The sequence below is a fragment of the Cetorhinus maximus genome, chromosome 8 (genome assembly GCF_964194155.1).
Source record: "Cetorhinus maximus chromosome 8, sCetMax3.hap1.1, whole genome shotgun sequence".
Taxonomy (NCBI): Eukaryota; Metazoa; Chordata; class Chondrichthyes; order Lamniformes; family Cetorhinidae; genus Cetorhinus; species Cetorhinus maximus.
The window spans coordinates 109,342,689-109,364,806 of NC_135886.1; the positions used below are offsets into that span (position 1 = coordinate 109,342,689).

Sequence of the window (22,118 nt, forward strand, 5' to 3'; positions counted from 1 at the left end):
TTCAGTCTTCACATTCTTGAATTTCCTATGTGTGTGTGATCATTTCTTTTTATAAACTACAAAATAGGAGATAGTTGAAATGCTTTAGGAAGATGGATATTCCCACGATCACATATTTAAAAAGCATATAAATTGCAGTAATCCACTAACATGTATAATGTGACTTCCACCAGAAATGTGGAATTCTCAGAAATTCATTTTACTCTTCAGTTTAAAAATCATCACCATCTGTCTTATTTAGACCCTGTAGAGGTTTGAAGTGGCTGTTCACTTTGATGAGTGATTATAATTTAGGTTTTGGGCTCTGGCATCAACAAAAGGACACTTACTTTTCTTCCCCCTCCCCAGTAGCTTCTCCCCCCCACCATTTCCTGAATCGGGTAACTCATTTTAGGATATGGTCGTACGAGGGCCAGCCATCCTCTGCCTCCTAGGTAAAGTACCCACTCTTCATACACCAGTCTGAATCGTGAAGCTCTGATTTTAATCGGTAGCATAAATCCACCAGGTGAGGAGCAAAGCCCCACCTGGCCTGACCTGCGAAGCATGAGGCCTGGGAAATCTTAACCTGTTGGCTTTGTCTGATTGCTACTGGCCAGCTGCCCACCCAAAATGGATGAGAAGTGGCAGCTGGCCAGTGGGCAGCGGTGGACTTTCAGGCAGCAGGAAGTCATCAGTTGACATCGAAGGAATGGTCTCTAACAAAAAAGTAAATGTTGGGGAGGAGATTTCCGGAGGTTGTCACAGGAGGGAAGCGGGTGAAAGGAGACTTAAAGCCTTCTTGTGTGGTCTGGAGGAGCACTCCCTCTCCTCCTGGCCACATGTAAATTAAAAGAAATGTACCTGTTTGGGTCTCTTTGCACTCACTTATCCTCTACCTGTTGCCTTCACCAGGCAAATTCCCCACATAGGCCACCAGTTCAAATGATGTCATTGGACCCTGATCTGCATATTTATAGAAGACCCAACTGACTTTTGGTGGGTATACTTGCTGCCCACTCAGAGGAGTAGGTTAAATTTCCAGACAGGGGGACCAGTATGGGCATCAGCAAGTAAGTCACTTGACCAATTCTAACTGCCCACCTGCCTGGCTTCCGTCAACCAAGAAAGATTAAAACTGGTCCAGCAAGCTAATCAACCACGTAGGGCATAACATTCAAGCTTTATCCTGGCCTTGCCCAATGTCTTCGTACATGCAGTAATCATTGAATTGAGATCAGGTGGGGAAAACCTAATTGAATTGCTCCTCTCACATTCCTTTTGCTACCCCTCCTGAGGGCAGCTAACTCAATTCAGGCAGGGGGCGTGAGATTGATTCAGGGAGTCATTGAGATACCAGAGAACTGGCAATGGTAAGTTAACACTGTGAGTTGCATATATTCTGGGACTGAGATCAGAATTACTTACCAACTGGTGTGTTAATTAATGGAATATTAATTTTGTTGTTAGAAATATAAAAGCCCAAGCTAGTGAATATTGAGAATTAGAAAAGAACCATTTTTCAGAGGGTCCTCTTTTAAAGTTAGGATATGAGCTGGTAAATTAGACTGTTGTGCAGTCAGCACTAAAGGGTTACAGCAGAATGAGGCACAGCTAGATGAGGATGACCTTATTTAGTCAGTAAGGAGGAACAGCCCATGGATCAGAATAGGACTCTGTCCCAGCTCAGTGGAAAGAAAAACTGTGCAACTCTCATCCGAGATCAAACAACAAGTCCAGTCAGATCATTATCAGGGGATTTATGCAGATTGCAAGAGCAAATACTGTACACAAATCATTCCTCCTGTTGGACATGGGAAGCAAGAAACATGTGCACTGAAGAATCGATTCAGCATCATGACTCCCCTGCAGAATAACGGAGCCCAGAGGAAAAAAATAGCAGAAAGTGGAAGCCGAATGTTTAAAACCTCAGAGACAGAAAAGGTTGGTTTGAAAAGATAATTCCCAACCACAGAGGTAATTTTTTAAAAAGCTCACATTTTAAGAGGGTAGCTTTACAATAGGAATCAAGCTAAAGTTTGGAGTATTATGAAGAATTTTCTCTTTATGTTTTTAGATTTTCCCAAAGAAAGTTCTTTATAATATAAATAGCATATTATAAGTATAGTAAATTATAGATTCAAAGAAGACTGCTATCAGGGAGAGATTCTCTTGTACAGTAACTCTCACTGGTAACTGAGATGAAGGGAATATTCTGTTTATAATATTTTTAACTACTTTTATATTCATTCAATTACAATAATTGAAAATATCAGATTACAATTTTGCATCCAGAGATATTGAGAGCATATGGTAAAAGTGTATGTTTTATTGCCTGTGTAATTAATGTATTGATAATTTACAGACTACATCATTAGTGTGATTAACCAATTGAGAACTAGTAAACTGCTGAAACACCTAATCCATTGGTAATTTACTGATCACCTCCATTCAAATGACTGAGCCACTTATAGGCTACCTAGTTAGTGAGATTAACACATTGATGACTTATGGACTGTTTTGTTAGTGTGACTGACCCATCAGTAACTTATACAAAGTTTCTGTTAGTGTGGCTGATTCATCCAAATATATAAACCACCTCTCCTGCATACAACTTTGTCAAAGGTTGCGCAGTGTAGCAGTTCTGTCCAACCTCATGCTCATTTGGATAGAGCTGCCCATCAGCGCAAAACCCCAAAACTCCTGCCAAGCTCCTCTGCTTCACTACTTGATCCAACACATGCAGATATCCTTCTGTGCCATTCCATTTTGTATGGAGGGATTTCCTGTGTTCATTGTCGCTACACATTCCCCACTTCCTCACCTTCAGGATACACCTGACAAACAATTTTACCATCTGGTGCAGGGAACTCAACTCCAGCAGGCTCTGTATTCAGAGATCCTTCCTAGTATCACTTGAAACCTTTTGTGGAGAGTGCTTCACCATGTAGTGACCTTTAATTAGTGCCAGGGCCACTTTAAAGATTTCCTGGCCATTTTGCAGCCTACCGGAAACTGTGTTCCATTTTGACACACGGTGTCAGAGGTTACAGCCTTTCTTTCACTATCTCAAGAGGCTGCTCGTCAATTTTCAGTTTCACTGCTTCCCCACATTGAGTGTCCCTTTTGGCTCTTACATCTGAGTTAGCACTTGATGGGTTTAATGTCCACTAGAGAATTTAAGAACATAATCTGGTACAGTGGGAGTACTGCATTCTTGAAAGTTCTGCCTTACGAATGAGGTCTTTTCTATCAACTTAGATAGATGTAAAAGATTCCTTGACACTATTCAAAGAAGTGTAAGGGATATCTTCTGGTCCTGACCAACAATACTCGGAATAAATGTCTTGGTTATTAATTTCATTGCTTGTTGTGAGATCATGCTGTGAGAAATTGAGTATTACACTTGCCTGAATATAATCATGGCTGCACTTCAAAATCAGTAATTAATTGGGTGTAAAATGCTTTGTGGTGTCCTGAAGAAAGTAAAGTTACTGCACTTTTCTAATTCTTCATTTTTGTCACCTAGTGAACAAGTTAAGCAGATTAGAGGTACTTCAAGGAATCTGCCCTTGGGCTTGGCATAAATAACTGTTCACCACTACAGGATGCTAAAGATTAGCAGGGAGGGCCTCTCAAACTGCTTAACCATATTTCAAACATTATATGCCCAGCTGATCATCGAGTGGAAAACAGTTCATTTAAAACCTTCCAAAGCTAGTGGGCATTGCAGAACTGTTTAAAACAATGGGCGAAATTTTACGGCAGCAGGATTTTACATTCCCACCGAAGCCAATGAAGTTTAGAATGTCTCGCCGCATTTACGGCCCCGTCCCCGCCAAAACGGGGCCGTAAAATTCTGCCCAATAGTAATTTGAACACACATTTTCATTTTGTGCAGGGGGTGTCCATTATTTTTTTGTGATGGCTTCCTCCTGAGGCAGAGTTGTGTTGCGCTGATGGCCCTAGGCACTGCTTGGCCAAAATAGGATAGAGTTTAAATTTTGAATTCAGGTTGTAATATTGTTAGCACCAGTGTGACAGCATCATTTATTTTTATAGAAGCAAAAGATTGCAATAATGGAAATCTGAAATAAAAACCAAAATGCTTGAAATGTTCAGCAGGCCTGGCAGCATCTGTGGAGAGAGAAACAGAGTTAACATTTCTAGTCTGTGATGTTAACTTATTTGATTTTAGCCCGGTTAACTTTAAAGCTATTTATTTTCATCTTGCGATATCGGTTTACACTTGTTTTTGAACATAGAATTGTTCTCTGCACTTTTGCAATGATTTGAATGTGAAGGGCTTCAGGAAGAAAGTGCTGTAATTAATCAAACTAGCTAAATGACATGAATACACAATTTCAAACTGGGAACAGTCAACCTGTATTTAATTCGGAACAAGGGAGCCGACACATGCTGTTATCACACGAAGAAGGTCGTTGCACTCTTATGTAAATTCTGTTTTAGATTGCCATTGGGAGGTGGGTGGCTTATGGAAATTCTTAAACCCACCAAAGGGCCAAAATCACCAATAGACCTGTTAAGTTTGACACCTTTCCTTCTGCCTCCCCGGGACTTCAAGTCTTCATCAGCCTGGTGCTTTAATTCTGAATATTAGGAAATTGAACATTGGGATTTCAGCAAAATCTGATGATCGGTGTGTGAGATCTTTGTGCTAAGCTCATTTGAAATATAGGGAAAATGCCCAGCCATGCAGTTAGTTTATAGATTTTGCTCCTTTCAAATTTGGAATTTGTCCATGAGAGCACCTTGAGTTATTTAACAATAGCTTGAAATGCTGGTAGCTACTTGTCTGTCCTTAATGGTGTGACGATTTTGAAATGGAGAATTACAAATATCACACAGGATTCCCCATAGGCTCAACATAGAATCAACTGTGATATCAGATATCAGGAAAAACTGACCCCTAGTCCATACTGAGTTAACTGATTTTAGCCATTGAAGTAGTAGGGACTCTGGAATTAGCTTTGGCACCCTGGGTTAGAGAATAGAAGCTCTCATTCCTGATCATTATCACGTGGGGGAAGTTTAATTATAAGATCAAGTTTGCCAGCAACGCATCCTTTGATTAGATGGTCTTTTTTGATTGTCTGGACTCGCACATGAAGAAATGCCATTTGGACAAGAAGCTGGAGGGTGCCTGGTGGCTATGGAATCATCCCCAAAGATAAGTTTAGAGTTTGCATGGAAGGAGGACAGAAAATTGAAAGAAAGAACTTGCATTTATATAATGCCTTTCATGTTTTCAGGATGTCCCAAAGCGTTTCACAGCTATTTAATTACTATTGAAATGCAGTAACTGTTGGAATGTAGGAAAACACATCAGTCAAATAGTGCACAGTAAGGTCCCACAAGTTGCAATAAATAGGTTTCCATATAATATGCTTTAATGATGTTGGTTGAGAGATAAATATTGATCAGCACGCCAGGGGCATTCCACTGTTCTTCTTCGAATATTAACATGAGATGTTTTACTCCCACTGGAAGAAGGAACAGGAAAACAGGGCCTTGATTTAGCTTTTAATTAGAAAGGCTGAATTTGCAGAAAAAGAAGGAAATAAGCCATCTAGCTGCCATAACACTAAAAGTACGAGCTTAAGGATAACTTTTCCTATACCTCATTAACATCAGTATGCAAAATACTAATAGTATTAACATTATTTAGTCTTCTATTATGTTAAAGTGTCTCAACTGAATTATTTTTTAGAGGTCAGTGACTGTTGTTATGCTGTCAAACATAGCTACTCTTCTCTAACAGCAATATTGCATAGCATTGAGAAGAATAACCAGGGAATTTTTCACTGATATTGGTTAAAGGAGGAATGTTGGTTATGAAACTGAAAGAATTAATTATTCTTCCTCAAATAGTGCCATTATATCCACCTGAACAGGAATATAAGGCTTCAATTTACACCTCATTCCCGGTTGCACATCATTCCTTCAGTACTATACTAGGGATTCAGTTTAATTAAGCCTAGTCAATATTAATAAGAATTTTAGGAATATACTTTATGAATCTATGTATGTATTACTTTATGTAAACCAGTCACATAACTGAAACTGTCCTGAACGGCCCTTTAGACAATGTGAAAATGCTTTCCATGTGCTTAAAAGAGAAAGAGATTGTCATACAGTAAATATTTTTAATGATACAAATATCAGTGTAACTGAGGTGTGAATTCAAAGATAACATTACATAAACAATGGCTTTTCATCTTCTGGGGCATGAGTTCAAATCTAGCCCAAATGATTAAATAAAAGCATCTTATCACGTTGCCAAACAATTGCAAAGCATTTCATGCAGTCCATGCAGTGACATGCATTATGTAGGAAGAAGTGTTCCATTTCATTTTACTCAGCACAAAAATAGCTATATGTTTATTTGCAGTTCCAATTTCATGGCTTGTGTGTTCTGTAATAGAAGCTTTGTACCAACACAGTTAAATTTCTCACTCATCAGTAACAATTAAGATGCAGTGGCCAACTCGTTGCACACTTGTAAAATATGTTTTGGATTGCTGCATATTTATTGAGCCATTTCTATAAAGGAACTTTCATATGGTTATCAGCCTACATTTGGGAATAGCTCTTCAAGTTTGGTCATAAAAGGTTAATACTTACAGAGATTGAAGAAATGGAAAAAAAATCACAGGGACAATACTAAAATTGCTATTACAGTTTCTTGTTGGGAAACATAATAAAATATGGGCCAAATTTAATATCTATGGCTGTACCAAATCCAATATTTATCATATAATTTTATAGTTGAGTTGCATTGGCAGTTAAAGTGTCAGTGACGTTAGCTGTGTTTAGATAACAACATTTGAAAGCATGTTCTTTGACCTTTACTAGGGCTTCAGCTTATTCTAGTTGATAAAACATTGAGTACATCAGCAATAAGGATCCAAAAAGGAATTTATTTTATTTATTTACTTACACACTTTCCAAGTCCACACTTTAATTGTCTCGTTAATAGTACATGCGGCAATAGGAGATTTATTTTTTAATTTGTGATGTCTAGGTGAAGGTCTAAGGTCCAAACTGAATGATTGAAAGGGCTGAAAAGATATAAAGATGAACCTCAAAAGTATCAAATGATCTATGCTTGGATTTAAAAAGCTTGATTAATGAAGCAGGTAATCCTTGGTTTCGAAGTTCATGGAAGGAATGAGTGTGAGCAAAAAACTGCGAGATGTCATAAATTCAATCCAGGGGAATTATAATGAGGAAGAAGAGCATCTGTAGTGGAACATAGGGACATGAATAGGCATTCGGCCCATTAAGCCTGCTCTGCAATTCAAACAGATCATGGCTGATCATCTACCTTCAAGCCATTTCCCTCCATTATCCCCATATCCCTTTATGTCATTAGTATCCAGAAATCTATCCATTTCTGTCTTGAACATGCTCAATGATTGAGCTTCCACAGCCCTCTGGGGCAGTGGCACATTGACAGCTTAGAAAGAACACCAGAGAAAAGTTGAGGTGACCAGGGCAGTGTTAAAAAATAGTGCGTGGCAAGAAAGGTTGTGATGGAGAGAAAAAGGCCTGGAGGCTATGGATAAAATAAGAATTACCTATCAGGACACAGGCTTTCTTTTGTATTTTGCACAGAGTATGAGAAAGGTTTCTACATAAAGAAAAACGAAATAGCTTTGAGTCTAGTAGCTATTATGCAGTTAAACGCAATAGTTATTTTCACACAAGGGGCTTGATTTTCAATTCGGGCTCGGGAACCTGATGCCCACATCATTTTCGGACCTGACCGTGCCGCAGCTGTGTTGCAAACTTGACACTATCTTCAAATGCAGACCCCCAAATTGGGCTGGCGGTGAACTTGGCACTCAATTAATGGCGCAGAGTGCTGCCAGGAGGCAGGAACTGATTTTGGAGTACAATCCTCAAAGGCAGAAGGCAGCAACGATGGGGCTTGCTTCTACCTTGCAGAATACAGGAGGCAGGAAATCCGAAGACCAACAGCCTGATGGAGCAGGACAAGTGGCCAAATGGTGATGAAAAGATACTAGACCCACTCTGTGAGAATAACCCTTTTTCCCCAAAAATCTTTTTTCTGCAGAAACATGACATAGTGCATCCCCATTTTACCTGATAGTTGTGCACTAACGTGCATGAGACTTTTCAGGTTTGGTCATCTGCTATGTGAAAATTGCCTTCTGGCCCTCCCCAGCCCATTAATAAGCTCCACAAGGAGTTTACTGGGCAGTTAATTGGAGGTGTATGGGTTGCCCCTACCCCATGCTCCCATGCACCACCCTACAACTGCCCTTGCTTTGAAAATAACAGAGCAGCCCAGAGGTGTCAGCTGGAATGCGATTTTCAAAGTGCGATTGGACTCAAACTCGCCCCCACTTGCGATTGAAGATGATCTCAAAAAACTAATCAGGTGAATGTTTAACAGTGCTGTTGATTGAGGGCATAATGGTAACAAGGGGACTGGCAGAATTCCTTTTTTTCAAATAGTGTCACAATATTTTTGGTCTGAACTAATGGTTGCAGCTATACTTAACACCTCATAGAAAGGATGGTACCCCCAATAATGTACTGCAGTAGAGTGACAAATTATAGATGATGGCCTGGAGTCTTCTCAAAGCTGCCCCTACTCCCCCACCGTAACTTCGCCGGAGCAGTTCTCAGGAAATTCTGGATCTATGACTTTTAATCCTGGAGTGAAGAACTGACTCATAATTCTTTTGACCCAGAGGTAAACCTGGTACAAATGGAATAAAACAAACAATGCTAGTAAAATGTAAATGTGGTTATTGCTGGCATTTCAGTCCCAGGTCCAAAAAGTGTCAAATGCTATCATTGTTTCAGTTGTATTCAGTGCAATAAAGGCATGATTATTGGAATCAGTGTGGGTACAGCCTGTAAAAAAAAAACAATACTAGCTTAACATTTGTCCATAGTGAATGAGTTAACAATGACAAGTACTGGAAATATGTCAATGTCATCTTTTTATTAATATGTTGGATTTGATTTTTGTGTCTGGAAAATGTTTGGTAAAATACTGTAGGTTTTAAATCAAATCTCACCAAATCACTGTTTTCTCAGTTGTGTGCCAAGGGAGGGACAAATGGTTTCATTGTAGTAACACTGGATCCTGGGGTAAGTTGTGAGGCCCAGCTGGGATGGATCATTTTATTTAAACATGCCTTTCCTTCTGTAGGAGTACTGGATGGTATGGGCGAGAACACAGTTAAGCTTTTTTAAGTTGTGGTTTAGCCCATACCATCCAGTACTCCTACAGAAGGAAAGGCATCCAGTACAGTGAGAGGGGCACTGATAGAAACCAATTTTTGTTGACTTGTGGGAGTTGGAAGGAGGCCACAATATTGTGCTGCCTCAAACAATGACTCTTCCGACCCATAAAAATTCAGGTCTTGGACGTCAACGGTGGAACATAGTTTGCCTTTTATACATTAATGGGTGGCAATGATGAGATTATCATGTGGCTATTACTGATGACACATTTACGATATCAAAATGTTGTCAGGTCACTCTGCTCTATTGTGACGGGGACTAAATGCGGTTGATGATTTTTATTTTTATTTTTATTTTAGTTACTGCCCCATTATTCCCAGTTCTGTCTAAAAGTAAAATAATTTACAAAGTTAATTTATTAGAAACTTAACATTGCCATGGTCCCTTGAAAGCTGAGTGGGTAGAGGTTGCAGTCATTGTGACTCCAAAGATTACAAAGCCTAAATATCAATTCCTGGGGCTGAATTTTACCCTGGGGCAGGGTCAGGCCGCTAATTGGCTTCAGGGAGCCTTTCACCCCATCAGGGAGGAAGGTCCGTCTTTGAGAGCTGCCAGTGAATCAAATGGCTGGCAGTTCTCTTGTTCCAGCAATGCCATCAGGAGTGGTCCCCACTGCCAGGACTACAGGCAGTTCCAGAAAGGGGCATACAGTAATGGAGCTGGACTTAAAGATAAGTCCGGGTCTCACTGGGGCCAGGCAGGCAGACCCTGATGGGGGAGCTGTGGCGGGGTGGGTGGACAGGATTTTCAGGGTGGGAGTGAGGGAATACCTAACGGGTGAGAATTGCCTTGGGGGATGTTTTCTTAGGGGCACATGAGTGCCGAAAAGGAGGCAACCCTTTACCTGGCCACCAGGTGGGCTGGAGACTTGGGCCTGAATTTTTCAGTCGGCGGGCAGGCTTGACAGGAGTGGGCGGGGGCGAGCTGCCCACAATCGGCTCCGTGCTGCCATTTTATGTGGGCAGGCCAATTAAGGCCCGCCCAGCGTAAGACGCGAGCAGTAGTGCTCCGTGCTACCTGTGCGGGCGGGGGGAGGAGGGAGAGTCGGGGCAAGCACTCTTCCGCGCATGCCCGCGAAAGAGGGCTTCAATCTCCCTGAGGCACAAAGCTGCCTCAGGGAGATTGAAGCGCTATTGAAATAAATAAATAAATGGGAAAAAAAATAATTTAAACATGCCCTCTCATGTGACTGTGCCACATGAGATGGGACATGTTTTTACATTTCAGAAAACATTTTTATTTGATTCATAAAAGCTTTAGGAAACCAATCCTGCTCATGGATGAGGTTCCCTAAAAAATGTAAAGGCCCGCTTGGCCCTTATCCCTGCCTGCCAACCTTAAGGTTAGACAGGCAGCGTAAACAATAAACTAATTAATCTTAATAGGCCTATCAGTTATCAGCGGGTGTGTAGCCGACTCCGCCGTGTGTCCGCTGAACTAAACATCGCTTGACAGCGCAGTGATGTCGGGACACATGCCTGATGTCATCATGCGTCATTTTACACGCTGGTGTGTCAGGGCCCGTCCCTGCCGACTGAAAAATTCAGGCCTTGGTGCCAGTTCCCGCCCATCCCCCTCCATCCCACCCCCCATCCCCCCCCCCCCCCCCCCCATCCCCCCCCCCCCCCCCCCCCCATCCCCCCCATGGGTAAAATCCCAGCAGCTGTGGGAGGAGGCCCATAAGTGGCCAGTAATTGGCCACTTAAGGGCCTTAATTGGCCCACAGGCAAGCCCTACACCTTTCCCATGCTGAAAACATTGCATGTAGGCTAGCAGGCAGTGGGCACAGTGCCATTGCAATGCCACCCAATTTTACAGGCCCCCACCCAACATCCTGCAGCAGAAATTCCAGCCCTGGTTTGTGTTTGGTTATCTGATCTCAGATGCGGAAAGCAGTGGGGTTTTAGAGTTGGTGTCAGTGCCTGTGTGCTAGGATGGGGGAAAATGGTAGATCATGGGAGCATCAAAGCCAAGGCCAATCCCATTCTCATCTGGCATGCCAACACATAAACTTTTCCAGCAGAGCCATTGATCAGGGGATCAGAGATGTTAATTCTGCTTGATCTTTTTCCCTCTCTTGTTCAGGGCTAAGGGACCAATTGTACCATCCCAGCTACTGCCTGACTAAAATCACCCAATCCAACACTGGGAATTATAATTTCTACCCTCCTGGTATTTTTAGCTCTGTGCTACATGAGTTGACGTGTTTAACTGCCATCTGCATTACAATTTGAGGAATGGCACTTTAGGAATTCAAATTGTCACCATGTAACAACATGTGACATGGAAAGATAGCAGCTTTCTCTTGTAATTGATCACATGGCAAGTTGCACATCTTTGCTATAGGTGCCCAGCAGAAGTGAGGTGTTTGGACCTGAGAAAGGGAGGCAAAGAAGGGACAAAAAAATGGAAGTTTTTTCACTTTCTCCGTGTTGCCCCTAGCAATCAGTTCAAGAATAGTAGAGCCAGAGGCTTTGAAACCTCCTTCTTTGTCAAAAAAAATTACATGCCATGGAGTAGGATGAGAGTAGGGAAGCAAAGAGAAGAGTGAGAAGGTTTGGGTGGGGGTTCGAGGCAGGGGTGGGGGGGAGCTAGGGAAGGAGAATAAACCATAATGTACAAAATATGGGGCAACATTTCCCCCTGTTAGGGGGGAAAATGCGAGAGCGGGCGGGTTCCCGATTGGCACCCCCAGTTGGCAGCGCGCCGCCATTTTACGTGGCCCGCCCAGCATGATGTCCGCCAGGAAGCGCTATGCACTCCCTGTGCGGGGAGGGGGGGATTCCCTGAGCTGGGAATGCATGTGAAAGAGTGCACAGACCTCCCTGAGGCAAAGTGCTGCCTCAGGGAGATCGGCTCAGGTTTGAAAAGTTAAATAAAGATGAGAAAAAAATTTCGCTGCCGTGTCCCCTCATGTGACACTTGTCACATGAGTTGGGACCTGTCTATAACTTGTATTTTAAAATATTCTGAAATTTTTAAATCCCTCATGAAACCTCATCCCACCCGTGAATGAGGTTTCATGTTTTTTCAGAAGCCCACCAGGGCTTCCGGTCTGCCCGTCAACCCTAAGGTTGGATGGGCAGGTCTATTAATGACTTCAATTACTTTTTTAATAGTCTTAACAGGCTGTTGACAGGTTGGCAGGCGTGCAGCCGGGCCAACTTGAGAATGTAAATGACACGGGGTGACGTTGGGACGCCCGCCTGACATCACCCTACGTCATTTTATGTGTCGGCGAGTGGGCCCCGCTCCCTGCTCTCGGACCGGAAGATGCAGCCCATGGAGTATTTCTTCTTTTTTACTCATCTGCATGCAGCATCATGGTTAAGGTAGTAAGTAGCTCAACCATATTGACCAGACCTGATCTCTGTTTTGTTCTGATCTCAGCTGGGGCTAACAATTTAAATGCTACAAATGGCCTCTGTGAAAAGTTTAGGGAAGTGAAGGTCTTACGAGATTCATTCTCCTGATAATCGCTTGCTTGAAAATGTGCATGTATGGGCATCAGGCGAGGATAGGATTGAGCTCATCCACGATGCACCCTAACACTGCCAACTGATGCACTGTCAACATTGTCTCAGCTCACACATGAAGAATGGCCACTTAGCTGAGGGACCCAGGCAGTCCTGCTGTCTGCGGAACTGAAACTCCAGTTCAAGTCAATGCTTTTCAGAGATTAAAGGAAAAAAAGAAAGAAAAGAAAAAGCAATTATTATCAGAAGAGCTCAGTTTCGTGCCTGATGTGCATACATTTCAGTTCTACTGTTGAAACGAAGAAAACACTTTACCTTCCTCTCTATGCTTGTGGACCCGTTCCTTTAAATGTTGGCAGGAAGCTCTGCTCCTTTCCTTGGTTCTACTGGCAGGAAATGCTTAGAGACTTGCTCCCATCACCCAGTCGCTGGGAAGGTTTCATTCCCTCTACTACTATATTTCCTTAAAGGTCCAGGGGGCCCCATGCCGAAAGAATTTGTGAAATAATTTACTGTTTATACATCAAGGAGGTGAGCATGGAAGGAAGACAATGTGTTGGTTTTGCGTTACAACTGAAGTTATAAATCTATATATTTTTTAGAATTTTAATAAAGCATCTTTGAAAAGCCCAAATAGTTCAGTTTAATGTTTCATTTTAAATGGTGTTAAATTAGTGCTCGTAAAAGCTCACTTCTAATACTTGAGATTGATTGACACCAAGAACAAATTGCAACAGTGTCTGTGGTACATCAACTGCAGTCTTTGCTGTGGCATGAATTTACACTTGAGGCCAACAAGGTAGCATTTCAGTGGAATTTTTGAAGCTGGAATGAATTTTAACTGCGCACTCATGCAGACATCCACTGGCCTTCCAATGGTTTAATCAGTTTATTCAGGAGAGACCTGAGTTATACAGGTCCCATCGTTAATTTATGCTGCATTCGTTGACCTCAGCGGGGTGAGAATGGAAGTGTGAGAATTTAGCTCAATGTCCCTATGTTAGGGAATGTTCCTACCCTTGAATGCTAACCAGTAACCTGGACTGTGACAGTTCAGTGGTCACCTCTTTGCTGAATCAAAGAAACCTCAAACATTGCTCTGGGTTAAGATGGAAATAGGAGAAGTGTTCTCTCAAGACCCTTGGTGGATAGGGCTTTCTTATAATTGGCTATCCTCCTCTTTCCTCTGCACACAGCTTCTCCTTTCTGCCTGTACTCCATCTCCTTCACATGCTGCAGTTCAAGAGGAACTACAACTACAGCCCTTGTAACTCCAGCAAGCTTTCTGTTGACAGAGAACTCCTCTGACCCCCTTGTCAGGATGCAGCAGCACTCCTTTCAAAGTAGCAAAGTAGTAAATTTTTGCGGATGTTAGAAACATGAAATAAAAACAGAAAATGCTGGAAAAACTCAGCAGGTCTGACAGCATTTGTGCAGGGAGAAACAGAGTTAATGTTTTGAGTCTGCATGACTCTTCAGAGCTAAAGAGAAGTGGAAATGTGATAGAATTTATACTGTTTAAGTGGGGGTAGAGCAGGTAAAGCAGGATAGAAGGTCACCGATAGGTGGGGGACTTTGTCAGTCTCTCCTTAGCCCCCACCTATGTCTTATCTCAGAAACATTTGCAACGTTTCAGGATAGTGTAGAGTCCAACAGGAGATGGGGTTTTTCACACTCCCCAGGGGGTTGAGTGTCTTTTTGTTTCCATCCTACCTGGGTGGAATGCAAGCTGTATATTGTAGCCGTCTGCCAATCTCTGTTGTCTTCAGACGGTTTCAGATTTTATTTTAAATCCAGCCAGAAAAAAGAAAAATTAGAAATTGTATCTTTAAAAAAAAATCCTCTCGTAACAATTGACAAACAACAAATGTTTTGACTTTTTTACTCATGCTACTTTGCTTCAATATTACTTTCTTGATGTTGAATCAGCAGTGAATAAAATGTTAGCATTCAATTTTCTGAAAACTTTCACCATAGTAGTGGTCTATCTCTCAGGCAGAATTTCGCCCTCATCGGGCGGTCTCGGTGGGGTCGGGTGGGAGCAGCCGGGAAGCTGACTGCCGCCTGCGATCGAGGCCAGACCACAATTTCACGCTGGCGGGCCAATTAAGGCCCCCCCCAGCGTGAAGCACGTGCTGCAGCGCTCAGCGCTGAATTGCTTTTAAACTGCATACACTGATGTTTATTGTTTCCTTGTGAGTTTGAAGTCAAGCCATAATTAACAGTAGGTAGAGCAACAGTGAAGGAGGTGAGGGAACAGTTAGCTGAGTTGGCTGATGTGTGGATCAGATTAACGCCAACGGCCCGGGGTTCAATCCCTGTTCTGGCTGAGGTAGATGCAGGGGGAGGTGATGGTGTAGTTGTATTATCGCTGAACTAGTAATCCAGTGATCCAGGGTAATGCTCTAGGAACCGGGGCTTGAATCCTGCCATGGCAAATGGTAGGACTCAAATTAGAATTCAATAAAAAATGTGGAATTAAAAGTCTAATTATGTTACCTAATCTAATGATGTTAATGACCATGGAAACCATTGTTGTAAAATCCATATGGTTCACTAATGTCCCTTAGGGAAGGAAATCTGCTGTCTTACTCGGTCTGGCCTGCATGTGACTGCAATATGGTTGACTCTTAAATGCCCTGTGAAATGGCCCAGCAAGCCAATCAGTTGTATTAAACTGCTGCAAAGCCTCAAAAAAGGAATGAAACCAGATGGACCTCGGCACTGGAAATGACAACTCACAAGGAAAAAAACTCCGCCCTGTTGACCCTGCAAAATCGTCCTTACTAACATCTGGGGGCTAGTGCCAAAATTGGGAGAGTTGTCTCACAGACTAGTCAGGCTACAGTCTGACATAGTCATCCTCACGGAATCATATCTTACAGATAATTTCCCAGACCCCACCATCACCATCCCTGAGTGTATCCTGTCCCACAGGCAGGACAGACCAGCGAGGTGGTGGCACAGTGGTATAAAGTCAAGAGGGATTTGCCCTGGGGGTCGTCAACATCGACTCCGGACCCCTGAAGTCTCATGGCCTCAGGACAGGCATGGGCATGGAAACCTGCTGATTACCACGTACTTCCCTCCGACAGCTGATGAATCAGTGCTCCTCCATGTTGAACGCCATTTGGAGGAAGCACTGAAGGAAGCGAGGTTGTAGAAAGTACTCTGGATGGGGACTTCAATGATTTCAATGTCTACTGACTGAGCTGGCCGAGTCCTACAGGACTTAGCTGCTAGACTGGGTCTGCAGCAGGTGGTGAGGGAACCAAAAAGAGAGAAAGTTTCTTGACCTCATCCTCACCAATCTGCATGCCGCAGATACATCTGTCTGTGACTGTATTAGTAGGAGTGACCACCGCACAGGTGTTGTGGAGACGAAGTCCCGACTTCACGTTCAGGATACCCTCCATCGTGTTGTGTGGCACTATCACCGTGCTAAATGGGATAGATTTCGAACAGATCTAGCAACTCAAGACTGGGCATCCATAAGGTACTGTGGGCCATCAGCAGCAGCAGAATTGTACTTAAACACAATCTGTAACCTCATGGCCTGGCATGTACCCAATTATACCATTGCCATCAAGCCAGGGGATCAACCCTGGTTCAATGAAGAGTGCAGGAGGGCATGCCAGGAGCTGCACCAGGCATACCTAAAAATGAGGTGTCAATCTGGTGAAGCTATAACACAGGACTACTTGCATGGCAAACAGCACAAACAACAAGTGATAGACAGAGCTAAGCAATCCCACAACCAACGGATCAGATCTAAGCTCTGCAGTCCTGCCACATCCAGTCGTGAATGGTGGTGGACAATTAAACAACTCACTAGAGGAGGAGGGTCTACAAATATCCCCATACTCAATGATGAGGGAGCCCAGCATATCAGTGGAAAAGATAAGGCTGAAGCACTTGTTACAATTTTCGGCAGAAGTGCCGAGTGAATGATCCATCTTGGCCTCCTCCGGAGGTCCCCAGCATCACAGATGCCAGTCTTCAGCCAATTCGGTTCACTCCATGTGAAAATGAAATGGCTGAAGGCACTGGATACTGCAAAGGCTATGGGTCCTGACAATATTCCAGCAATAGTACTGAAGACCTGTGCTCCATAACTTCCCATGCCCCTAGCCAAGCTGTTCCAGTACAGCTACAACACAGGCATCTACCCGGCTATGTGGAAAATTGCCCAGGTATGTCCTGTAGACAAAAGGCAAGACAAATACAAACTGGCCAATTATCCCCACCCATCAGTCTACTCTCGAGCATCAGTAAAGTAATGGAAGGGGTCATCAACAGTGCTATCAAGCAGCACTTGCTTATCAAAAACTTGCTTACTGAAGGTCAGTTTCGGTTTGATCAGGGCCACTCAGCTCCTGACCTCATTACGACCTTGGTTCAAACATGGACAAAACAGCTGAAAATCCGAGGTGAGTTGAGAGTGACTGCCCTTGACATCATGGCCGCATTTGACCGAGTGTGGCATCAAGGAGCCCTAGCAAAACTGGAGTCAATGGGAATCAGGGGGAAAAATCTCCACTGGTTGGAGTCATACCTAACACAAAGGAAGATGGTTGTGGTTATTGGAGGTCAGTCATCTCAGCTCCAGGACATCACTGCAGGAGTTCCTTAGGGTAGTGTCCTCGACCCAACCATCTTCAGCTGCTTCATTAATAACCTTCCTTCCATCATAAGGTCAGAAGTGGGGACGTTCGCTGATGTTTGCACAATGTTCAGCACCATTTGCAACTCCTCAAATACTGAAGCAGACCATGTCCAAATGCAACAAGACCTGGACAATATCCAGGCTTGGGCTGACAAGTGGCAAGCAACATTCGCGCCACAAGTGCCAGGCAATGATCATCTCCAATAAAAGAGAATCTAACCATCGACAATTGATGTTCAATGGCATTACCATCACTGAATCCCCCACTATCAAAATCCTGGGCGTTACCATTGACCAGAAACTGAACTGGACTAGCCATAAAAATACTATGGCTGCAAGAGCAGGTCAGAGGCTAGGAATCCTGCAGCGAGTAACTCAACTCCTGACTCCCCAAAGCCTGTCCACCATCTACAAGGCACAAGTCAGGAGTGTGATGGAATACTCCCCATTTGCCTGGCTGAATGCAATTCCCACAACACTCAAGAAGCTTGACACCGTCCAGGACAAAGCAGCCCACTTAATTGGCAACACATCCAGAAACATTCACTCCCTCTACCACCGATGCACAGTAGCAGCAGTGTGTACCATCTACAAGTTGCACTGCAGGAACTCAACAAGGCTCCTTAGACAGCACCTTCCAAACCCACGACCACGACCATCTTGAAGGGCAGGGGCAGTAGATAGATGGGAACACCACCACCTGGAAGTTCCCCTCCAAGTCACTCACCATCCTGACTTGCAAATATATTGTCATTCCTTCTCTGTTGCTGGGTCAAAATCCTGGAACTCCCTTCCTAATAGCACTATGGGTGCACCTACATCACATGGACTGTAGCAGTTCAGGAAGGCAGGTCACCACCGCCTTCTCAAGGGCAACTAGGGATGGGCAATAAATACTGGCCCCGCCAGCGAAGCCCACATCCCGTGAGTGCATAAAAAAAAGGGCCTGCCTTCGTGCCCTACCCATAGTGAAAAATCACAGGACTTTGCAGTGGTTCAGTGAATAATCATTAAGGCTGAGAACTAAAGAAGAATCAGAACAACAACAATACGTAAAAGTTAGCGTAGACCAGAGTAAGGTGCTGCAGGCCAGGGAAAATGGTGTTGAAAAAGTTAAGTATGAACTTGTAAGAGACTTGGGCCTGGATATTCATAGAGTTGGGCCAAATTCAGAGGCCTCTAAAAATGATGGGTAGGACCCAATTCCAGGATTCTCATCCCCATTTGCGCTTCTGACAACTTTTTATAGCATTGAATAAGGGTGGGGTTGAAGCTTGCATCCAGTATTCCCACCTTGTCTCCATTGCAGTGGTGGGCATTTCAAACCCCCCTAGAACCCACAATTTCAATGGAACTGGACCCATTCTGTTATTAGGCATGGTCCACAGCACCTCAGATAAGTCATGAACTATGGGGGGGATCCCTAGTCCTGAGTCGGGAACCAAATAAAAACAGCCATTCAACATTCCCTTTGAAATACCTTGCCCGCTTACCTTCTTATAAAGCTGTCAATCACACATAGCCTTTCATAGTGTTAATGACAAAAAGCTTTAATCCACTTCACACTTCTTAATTTTGTTTAAATAAACACACAGGTGCAGAAAAATCTCTTGAAAGAAAAATCATGTAAGGTAATAAAGATGTCAGTCAAACAAAGCTAGTGCTTCTCTGCAAGCTGTGTCAACACTGCATACTGGGTTGAGTGCATTAGTCATTTTTGGAGCTCCGCCAAGCATTCAAAATGAAGTCATCTGGAAAAACATATGTCCACCATCTGCCCAGCTTGCTTTATTGATACAGTTACCAGATGGTCTCACTACATTGAAGACACAGCAAGGCTTAAAGGAGCAAGAGAGAGCGCAAGAGACACAGAAACACAGTGAAGCTTAAAACAGCGATGAAGAGAGTGCAAGACTTTGGAGACACAGCAGAGCTTAAAGGAGCAAGAGAGAGCAGAGAGACTTCAGAGACACAGCATGGCTTAAAGGAGCAATAGAGAGCGCACAAGACTTTTGAGATACAACAGTCTTAAAAGAGCAAGAGGACTGTGAGAGACTTTGGATATACAGTAGGGCTGAAAGAAGCGAGAGAGAGTAAGAGATTTCGGAGACACAGTGAGGGAGCAAGAGATGTTGGAGACACTGCAGGGCCGCTGCCACACCAAGAACCAGCCTGTGGGTTCAGAGCCATGTTTGGAAAGAAAAATCAAGATGTGACATCACAAGGAAGCAGGTTGGTGATTGGCTGGTGATTATATCCTATTGATCTTACTTAAACTAAGGAATAAACTGGTGAGTCTTATCTTTGTTTTAAGTAAGGTTTTCTACTACTAGTAAGGTGTATTAAGTATTAGTAGGGTTTATCAGCATGAATAAGTTTTATTACATTAGTAAAGGTTTATTAGCAGTAGCAATGTTATTAACAGATAAAGGAATGACAAGGTTGTTCCAACTTTTAGAATGCACATCCTGTGTTATGTGGGACCTTCAGGACACTTCCTGTGTCCTGGACAACCATGTACGCAGAATGTGCTGTCAGTTGCAGCAGCTTGAGCTCCAGGTTTCAGATTTTGAGCAGCAGCTGGCGTCACTGCAGTGCATCTGTGAGGTTGAGAGTTTTGTGGATAGCACGTTTATAGATGTGGTCATCCCGCAGCTGAAGATATGCAGGGAGAGAGGGACTGGGTGACCACTAGACAGTCAAGGAGAAACAGGCATGTACTTTTGAAACATATGAAATAAGAGAAGTAGGTCATTCGGCCCCTTGAGCCTGATCCACCATTCAATAAGATCATGGCTGATCTGTTTGTGTTTTGAATTCTACATTCCCATCTACCTCCGATATCCTTGGATTCTTGTTAGGCAAGAGAATTCTGCTTAAAAAATATTCAATGACCCCGCCTCCTCCTCCTTCGGAGTCACGCAACTCTCTGAGAGAAAAAATTTCTCCTCATCTCTGTGCTAAAAGAGCAACCCCTAATTTTAAAACAGTGCCCCCTAGTTCTGGACTCACCCACAAGTGGAAACATTCTTTCCACGTCCGATTTGTCAAAACCATTCAGGATTTTACATACTTCAATCGAGTCACCCCTCACGCTTCTAAACTCCAGTGGAAACAAGCCCAGCCTGTCTAACCTTTCATCATAAGACAGCCTGCTCATTCCAGATATCAATCTAGTAAACCTCCTCTGAACCGCCTCCAAAGCATTTACATCCTTGCTTAAATAAGGAGACCAAAACTGCACACAATATTCGAGATGTGGTCTCACTAATGCCCTGTATAACTGAAGCAAAACATGCTTACTTTATGTTTGATTCCTCGTAATAAAGGTTAGCATTCCATAGCCACCTTAATTACTTGCTGTACCTGCATATTAACTTGGTGACTCATGCACTAGAGCACCTAGATCCCTCTGCACCTCTGAATTCTGCAACTGTTCTCTGTTTTAGTAATACTCTGCTTTTTTTTCTCCCTGCCAAAGTCAACAACTTCATATTTTCTGACATTATACTCCATCTGCCACATTTTTGCCCACTCACTCAACCTATCTATATCAGTCTGCAACCTCCTTATGCCCTCTCCATGACATACTTTCCTACCTATCTTTGTATCATCTGCAAATTTAGCTACCATGCCTTCACTCCCAACATCTAAGTCATTGATATAAATTGTAAAAAGTCGAGGCCCCAGCACAGGCATCTGCAGGACTCTACTCGTCAAAATCAGGAAAAGCCCCATACTCTGTTTTCTGCCAGCCAGCCAATCTTCTGTCCATGCTAATATGTTACCCCCTACGCAATGAGCTTTTATTTTCCACAATAACTTTTGATGTGGCATCTTATCAAATGCCTTCTGGAAATCCAAGTACAGACTCCCTTTATCCACAGCGCATGTTACTCCTTCAAAGAACTCCAATGAATTGGTTAAACATGATTTCCCTTTCACAAAACCATGCTGACTCTTTCCAATTAACTTGTTTTTTCTAAGTACCCAGCTATAACCTCCATAATGATCAATTCTAGCACCTTACCCACGATAGATGTCAAGCTAACTGGCCTATAGTTTCCTGTTTTCTGCCTCCCTCCCTTTTTGAATATAAGGGTTATATTTGCTACTTTCCAATCTGATGGAACCTTTCCAGGATCTAGTGAATTTTGGAAAATTAACACCAATGCATCTATTACCTCATTAGCTGCCTCTTTTAAGACCCTAGGTTGAAGTCCATCAGGATCCGGAGACTTGTCAGCCCGCAGCTCCATCAGTTTGTTCAGTATCACTTCCCTAATGATTGTAATTTCACCAAGTTGCCCTCCCACTTCCCTTCTTGATATACAGCAATTACTATAATGTCCTCTATAGTGAAGACAGAAGCAAAATATTTGTTCATTTCTTCCACCATTTCCTTATTATCTGCTATTAACTCTTCATTGTCACCCTTTAGAGGATTAACACTAACTTTACTTATTCTTTTCCTTTTTAATTATCTATAGAAACTCTTTCTATCTGTTTCTACAATTCTAGCTAGCTTCCTTTCAATCAAATTTCTTTCTCCTGATTAACCTTTTGGTCATTCTCTGCCTTTCTTTATATTCTGGCCAATCATCAGACCTACCACTCATCTTTGCACAGTTATATGCTTTTCCCTTAAGTTTGATACTTTCCTTAACTTCTTTAGTTAACCATGGTTGGTG

The 22,118-nt window shown here is 43.0% G+C and overlaps 1 protein-coding gene across 2 annotated transcripts in view; it reads left to right on the plus strand.

Moving 5' to 3' along the window:
• The first annotated feature begins 1,639 nt into the window (after nt 1-1,639).
• The window catches only part of arhgap20b (Rho GTPase activating protein 20b), a 119,579-nt gene continuing 99,100 nt past the window's right edge, over nt 1,640-22,118 (plus strand). Inside the window, exon 1 of one of the 2 annotated variants that reach the window (XM_078547428.1) lies at nt 1,640-1,956. Coding sequence is in view for 1 of the 2 variants with exons in the window: in XM_078547427.1 (XP_078403553.1) it covers nt 1,837-1,923 (87 nt within the window). In the remaining variant the exon portion in view is untranslated. The remainder of the gene's footprint in view (nt 1,957-22,118) is intronic. The other variant, XM_078547427.1, reaches the window with a different exon arrangement.